At 36.0% G+C, this 8,512-nt stretch overlaps 1 protein-coding gene across 2 annotated transcripts in view; it reads right to left on the reverse strand.

Moving 5' to 3' along the window:
* The window catches only part of LOC115223269 (conopressin/neurophysin), a 39,469-nt gene extending 33,793 nt beyond the window's left edge, over positions 1–5,676 (reverse strand). Inside the window, exon 1 of one of the 2 annotated variants that reach the window (XM_029793774.2) lies at positions 5,446–5,676. In XM_029793774.2, coding sequence (XP_029649634.1) covers positions 5,446–5,644 — 199 coding nt within the window. In that variant the 5' untranslated portion in view covers positions 5,645–5,676. The remainder of the gene's footprint in view (positions 1–5,445) is intronic. The other variant, XM_029793773.2, reaches the window with a different exon arrangement.
* Positions 5,677–8,512: the final 2,836 nt, after the last annotated feature.

The raw sequence follows: 8,512 nt of genomic DNA on the forward strand, positions 1-8,512 counted from the left end.
AATTCAGTTCACAAGTAATTTCGTGTCGAATCAAATATACTTCGAAACATCGTGTCTTCCCCAACACCTCTCTTCATGTTATTTTTTATAATGACAATAATTTTCAATATGGATTCTTCATGACGAAGAGAGGCTTAATATCCTCATGTTAATTCCCGTTGAAAGTTTGATTTTTATACATTTTATTAATCACTGATTGCAGTTTATAATTCAATCAATTCATCTTATTGATCATTATAAACTTTTTTTTTTCAAAAATATCAATCGGTAATAGTAAATTGAATAAAGGTTTTCGCATTTAATCGTTTAATTCTTTTTTATTTACATCATTACCGATAAAGAGTTAGTATCATAGCATCTAAAAACCGATAGTGTACTATCAAACGGGCCGATAGATAAGTGGTTCAAATCCTAGACGGCACAAAATACGTGTAACTCAAGAATGAAGGCCACTTCTGTCAACGTAAGTGCCCCATGATGATAAATTTACAACCGCACAAATTCCCAACTTTGCTAGAAATGAGGACTATCCCTTAAGTTGCTCGTATTAGTTCGATTTGCATTTTAATTATAAAAACCAGTAGGAAGATATTGATTCGCACGTGTAGAGTGTCGAGGTAACGAAATTACGTTTTGTGAACAATTAAGGCCTAATAGGATAAAGAAAAACTTATCAAGTAGAGATTTAATGACACAGACTCACACCTCATTCAAACTTGCTTCATTTCAGCGCATTGTACAAATAAATTTTGCTGTGTCTGGGGAGGGTCATACTGCCTTAATGCCTTAATATGTAACACATTTATCAGTTCAGTTTCCACTCATTTTTTATTATTATTATTATTATTATTATTATTATTATTATTATTATTATTATTATTGAGTGAGAGAGCAATTCATGCCATCAAAATGACACTGGGGTAAAATATACGAAGCCCAATGACTACCCATCATGACTACCCGTCTGATAAGGGTACACCAGGTACATGCATCACAACCATATGTACGCGACATGGTGATCTCATATCAAGATAAACAGCACATGACCTTGCAGGTGGGGCCCAGTTAGAATTTTCTTCAGGCTGAGTAGCCCATCCCGCTCAAAGGGTCCTTGAATAAGGGTTGTTTAAGGATGTTGAAAGAACCACCCATGTTTCCATAGGTGAATTATTCAAACCCCAAAGAATCCCTCTCAACACATGGCTATGATGCTCCCCCACTACTTCTGCTCGTGATCAGAGATGCACATATCGTCAGCCACTAAGGGACATGCTCAACTGGTTAAGGTCAAACAACTGACAAGCAAATCTGTGGTATTGAGCAGAATATTTGCTGTAGCCCATCTTTTATACCAAGACAAAACAATGTACATGATAACACCTCCAATCAGTTAAGATCAGAAGCCATGAGAGCCACTGCCTGGTATTATTATTATTATTATTATTATTATTATTATTATTAGTAGTAGTAGTAGTAGTAGTAGTAGTAGTGGAGACGGCGAACTGGCACAATCTTTAGTACGCTTAGCGGTATTTCGTCCGTCGCCACGTTCTGAGTTCAAATTCCGCCGAGGTCAACTTTGCCTTTCATCCTTTCGGGGTCGATTAAATAAGTACCAGTTACGCACTGGGATCGATGTAATCGACCTAATCCGTTTGTCTGTCCTTGTTTGTCCTCTCTGTGTTTAGCCACTTGTGGGTAGTAAAGAAATAGGTATTTCGTCCGTCGCTACGTTCTGAGTTCAAATTCCGCCGAGGTCGACTTTGCCTGTCATCCCTTTCGGGGTCAATAAAATAAGTACCAGTTTAACACTGGATGGTCGATGTAATCGACTCACCCCTCCCCCAAAATGGTTGCCCTTATGGCAAAATCTGAGAACATCATTTTTTTTTCATTGTTTTTGCAACCTTATCTTTGGATGGTGACAGATACGAGAATGAAGTACAAATTAATCCTATTAATATTCTTTCTAATGTGGATAGAAGATTAGACACTTTAATCCAATACATCAACTGTAGTGTTCGACCAGTACTTATTTTATCGAACTTAAAAAAGATGAAAGGCAAGGTCAACCTCGGAGGGATTTGAACTCAGAACTCAAATTTTGTATTACATTTGGTAATAATGCTACCAGCGCACCGAATTTATATCAATAAAAGGTGATTTCCTTCGTTGTTCCTGTTATACGCACTGTTGTTTATATCTTTGTTATCTCATGCATGTGTATGTGCGTGACTGTATGTATGTATACACATGCAGAAAGATATATATATATATATATATGTGCGTGTGTGTGTGTATGTGTGTGTGTGTGTGTGTGTGTATGTGTGTGTGTGTGTGTTAGTGGTTGAGCAAAAGAGTCCGATAAAATAAGCACCAGTTTTACAATGAATAAGTCCTGGGATCGATTTGCTCGACTAAAGGCGGTGCTCCAGCATGGCCACAGTCAAATGACTGAAACAAGTAAAATAGTAAAAGAGTGTGTTTCTGTGTTTCTGTGTTTCTGTGTGTGTGTGTGTGTGTGTGTGTGTGCGTGTGTGTGTGTGTATACGGAGAGAGAGAGAGAGAGAGAGAGAGAGAGAGAAGAGAGAATGACAGATGGATAGATTGCTAGATAAACCGACCGATAAACAGACAGGTAGATTAATAGATATACACACACAGACTCACACTCACGTGCACACAAGCATACGCACTTATTCTAGTTTCTTAATGAAAGCTGATTAGAACATTCAGTAATGGAGATTGGATTTCGTTGAACTCATTTCTCGTCTCTATTTGCGACTCGAGTTTCAGTCACTTCGAACTTCAGACAAAATGACTTCTCGATTGAACCTCGTTTTGACGGGAATATTTCGTCACACACATACACACACATACACACACACACACAGATATAAACACACATAAACACAGAGACACATTTATTGTGCACGTGTGTCTTGTTCGTACGTGTGTGCGAGCCCGAATGTGGGCGTGTTGTGCTAACACAAAGTAAATATCAAGAACAAAAAATATAAAAAATGTGAGCCAGAATATTAGAGGAATTGAGCAACGTTGGAATGTGTGTTAAACTCTTTTATTTATCTATACTTGATTCAATTCAATCCAGGTCAATGCCTTTTACCACGTATCTTGTTCTTTGAATTCTACAATGAAAGTAAACAACCGCACCGTTCCCATGAGATATAGTTGCTGTTCTATATGGTATTCTCAAAGGAACTGGATTATTTATTAACTTAGGTAAGGCACAAGGCGGACAAAGTGCTAAGCAGCGTTTCGTCCGTTTTTTTCCTTCTGAGTTTAAATTCTACCAAGGTCGTCTTTGCTTTTCATCCATCTGAGGTTGATAAAATAAGTACCAGTTGTGCAGTGGGATTGATCTAATCGATTATCACCCATCCCAAAATTGCGGGCCTTCTGCCAAAATTTTAAACCAATATCAAGTATGACAGCGAGCTGGCACAATGGTTACCGCGCCGGATAATATGCTTTGTGGCATTTTGTCCGTCTTTACCTTCTGATTCGAAATTCCACCGAGGTCTACCTTGCCTTTGACCCCTTAGGGGTCTATAAAATAATTTGAGCACTGAAGTCAATGTAATCGGCTTGCCTGCTACCCCTTGTGCCAAAATTTGAAACCAATATTAATACTAACTAGTAGTCATTTTATGGTTGCTATTTACTTACGTTAATATAATCCCGGGGAGCATGGAGTCTAGGGTTACAGTCCAATAAGTGCTATGTGATTTTATAAATTACATGATACTTCCTTTCATTTCCTCATGTAACAGTCCGCTTTAGTTTTGTCTCTATAACTTTCATGAATTACCTAACAATGTTGTTTTAATGGTGGAGTTGTGACGTTAAAAATTATCACGTCTATTGCAATTAAAGGTGTTTTCTTTTTTAATGCTACTTAACTTGTTGCAATCCATATTAAACGAAGCTTATTTATACCATAATGAGGCTGAAAATATGTATTGCTCTCTTGTGGGTTTATTGGGTGTCATTTTGATAACCGATGGAGTAGAGGACACAATGTCTTCTGGCATTTTGTATCTTCCCTCTAATTGAAGCTGCATGGACTAGTGGTTAGGGTTCCGCACTCGCGTTTCGCAGATCATGGTTTTGGATCCAGGATCGGGCGGTGCGTGGTGTCCATCAGCAAAACACTTCGCTTCAGATTACTTCGGCTCACTCAACTGAAAATGAATTCCAGCAATGTTTGGGAATTGACCCAACAACGGACCGGCGCTCGCTTTAGGAGCGAGTTTCTTTTTTCTTTTCTTTTACTTGTTTCAGTCATTTGACTACGGCCATGCTGGAGCACCGCCTTTAATCGAGCAACTCGACCCCGGGACTTATTCTTTTGTAAGCCCAGTACTTATTCTATCGGTCTCTTTTGCCGAACCGCTAGATAACGGGGACATAAACACACCAGCATCGGTTGTCAAGCAATGCTAGGAGGACAAACACAGACACAAACACACACACGCATATATATATATATATATATATACATATATACGACGGGCTTCTTTCAGTTTCCGTCTACCAAATCCACTCACAAGGCTTTGGTCGGCCCGAGGCTATAGTAGAAGACACTTGCCCAAGGTGCCACGCAGTGGGACTGAACCCGGAACCATGTGGTTGTTAAACAAGCTACCTACCACTAGGCCTATCGAAAACGAATTATCACAGATCTCTCGATGTTTCCGAATTCATGTGGTCTTCAGAGTTATTTGGCGTTGTGAAATGGAAGTGGTGACATTCTAGAGGAAGCAAAATAGTTTCAATCTGGAATTGAAAATAATGAGTAGAACAACGCAGAATAACGTAAACCGACCAGCGCCGGTTGTCGAGCGATGTGGGAGCCAAACACAAACGCACAAAGATTTATACACACATACCTACATTATATAATTATATACATAAATTATGAATGCATACATATCTACACATATGTATGTGCCAAATGTATATTATACAGTGGGCACAACAATATTCTCAGACTGTTGTAAAATGGTATAATATCCGCACACACACAGTGGAGAAGGGCAGGCCCCAAATATTACATATAGAACATATAATACATATATATCTGTGTGGATATATTTGTAAATATATATATATATATACATATATATATATAAACATAATAATTTTGCTATAATGAAGAAAGTTGCTTCTTAATTACTATAGGTATGGAGCATTTAATAAAAGAAAGCAATTATTAAATTCAACACCACCTGGAAAGTTCTTATAAATTCCAATTTTAATAGGTCTTTTTTATAAAATGTGATTTTTAAAGTCCTTTTACGATTTTACGTCAGGATTCACGATTCAATGACCAGGCTGATTTTTATGCACTGCCATATAGTTAACTTCCGCAGATAAAACAAATAAACCGAAGAAAGAATGATTATATGATTGTATACTTACATTCATCGCAGCAAACACCGTCGGCAACACATCGTCCTTGTCCGTCAGTTCCACACGGCACCCCTTTCACAGAACATGCTGTCGTGCTCTCGTTTTCCTCATTGCATTCCTTTGCGAGTGTGCCTATGATGCAACCGTCTTTGTGGCAGCATATGTTGGATCCAACACACTGGCCTTCACCATTTGGTCCGCAAGACATACACTAGTAATTAAAAGAGAAAAAAAAACAGACATTTTTCATAAAAATATATACAGACTCTTTTATATTACACATTTATGTGTACACGTCCAATCATAAATATGATCATGTTTGAGTTGCGTGTTCACTATAAACAAGTAGGAATAACAATTCAAAGGAAATAATCGTACTCATACAGAAGAGATCCACTGTTCCACATTTACGTTTGTATGTCGTAAGCATGCACATACGCAAACACACACATATGCATATTTACAAGTATTATATATATATATATATATATATATATATATATATATATATATATATATATATATATATATTATATATATATATATATAATATATATATATATGTATATATATATATGTTGTTGGAATTCACAGAAAAACAAAAGACGAAGACAGATGTATAAAAACAAGAAGGTGTATTAGTTCGACACTCGGGAAAGTGAGAAAGTGTTTTACGTTTCGAGCCTACGCTCTTCAGCAGAAAGGAACAAGAGGAAATAAACGTAGAGGGAATTAGAAAAAACTTGCGGTCAATCATGGCGATATGGATATATATATATATATATATATATGTGTGTGTGTGTGGTGTGTGTGTGTGTATGTATGTATATATATATATATATATATAACATATATATATATGTATATACATATATATGCATATATATACATATATATATATATATATATATATATATATATATATATATGTGTGTGTGTGTGTGTGTGTGTGTGTGTGTGTATGTATGTATGTATATATATGCATACATATATACATACATACATACAACTATAGATAGCTGGGGAGAAAAGGAGAAAGTGTTACAGTTAGGATTGTGTACGAGTGAATAAACAAGGAAAACATTTATTAACTCGAAGTCTTTTATGTATTTTAATAACATTCGAAATAGCAGAATCTTTTTAATATATATGCAACTAAATCAGTCTCAATATTTAACTAACAGTACACACTACTAAGTACAAAGTTTGTGAGGTTATGTATTGTGTGGTGAGGTTATGTATTTCCTGCTGAAATAGAAGACGTATTTTCTAAATTAAAACTACTGTTCCGATTCCGTACCATTTGTGAGAATTCAACAATTTTTGGAAGGTTATATTTTGCTTTTCTCCTTTGGTTTTTTCCTCTATATTTTCGTTGTTATATTAAAGCGTACCAAAAATTGAATTGATTTAGTTTTCTTGGTACTTGATATAATCTGCATACTACTACTACTACTACTACTACTACTACTACTACTACTACTACTACTACTACTACTGCTACTACTACTACTACTACAAACTACTACTACTCTATAAGATTCCTTGATTGCCTCTAGTTGCAATTTCGTCTGTATCAGTGAGAATATATAAGCCATATATTCAAATACTTTGTATACAAATTGTATTAGAATCTGTCTATTTATCTTTCTATATCTGTTTCTTTGTTTCTAACTGTCTGTCTGTTTCTTTCTCTCTCGATCTCTCTCACCTTCTCTCTCGCTCTCTCACTCTGTAAATATATATATATATACATATATATATGTATATATATATATATATATATATAATATATATATATATATATATATATAGGGAGAGTTTAGGAAAAAACCCAAAGACGAAAACAGGTGGTGAACAAAATAAACAGATGTATTAGTATAACGCTCAGGAATAGAAAAAGTCTTTTACGTTTCGAGCCTACGCTCTTCTACAGAACGGGACACAGAAAACAAGGAGAAAAACAAGGAGAGAAAAAATGTGTGTAGTGCCTAATATATATATATGTGTGTGTGTGTGTGTGAGTATATATATAGATATACGTGTGTTATTGTGAGGGCGAATGTGTATGTATAACAAAAGTAAGAAAGGGTGATAATCACAAGAATGGGCAATTGTCCAAAAGTGAGGATCCATTTAGGATACAACAGTCCCATTATACTCATCGTATGTTGATGTTTCCATCCCGATGGGTGTCATCAGTGTAGCATTTTATCCGACTTATCTTCAGCAGACTAGACCCTAATATATATATATATATATATACATCGATATATACAGACAGGAATACAGACAAGTACACATGCACACACACACACACACAGACACACATACAAACACATACACAAGCACACACGTTTATACAAACTCATACAAACTACGCATACATGCACACACACATACATGCCAAAACCCTTAAAGAAATTTAACACACGTTCTAGATAACTCAACATCACACCGATAGAATGGGAGGGAAGAAAATATAAAGGCAAATGTACTGAACACCCCAACTACACGCCCATTTTCCTGACTAATCTAGTGTATATTCCTTTTTCTTTCTACTACCCAATATAATAAATATCACACCCACGAAAATATTTGAATAGCTAAGAATATAATATAGAACTGAACCGCCCTAAAACAAAAGCACTCAGAGAGTGCAAACCTCCGTCAAGGTAACATTAACGTCTTCTCAATGATAAGCCGATAATTTTTTAAATAAGAATATCTGAAATAAACTCGACTGCTCTCACAAACGAGAATACTAAAACTGAACCCGAACGCTCTCAAAGATTAAGTAAAACAAAAAAACAAGGAAAAGTAATCGAGAATGCTTGTCTGGTACCGGATCGATCTCAAAATCCAATCCGTTCGTGCCAGTCACGAAATCAAACATCCCTGAAAGTTTCATCCGCATCCATCAAGTGGTTCTTGAGATATCTTGTCCACGGATAAACAAACACGACTGGAAAACAATACCCCTGCCTTCGTTAAGTAGGAGGTAATAAAGCACGTTACAAGAGCTACACTTGAAAGTAAGCTTGTCAAGTATCCATCTTCTACGATACTCAAAGAA

The sequence above is a fragment of the Octopus sinensis genome, linkage group LG22, assembly GCF_006345805.1.
Source record: "Octopus sinensis linkage group LG22, ASM634580v1, whole genome shotgun sequence".
NCBI classification, from domain to species: Eukaryota; Metazoa; Mollusca; class Cephalopoda; order Octopoda; family Octopodidae; genus Octopus; species Octopus sinensis.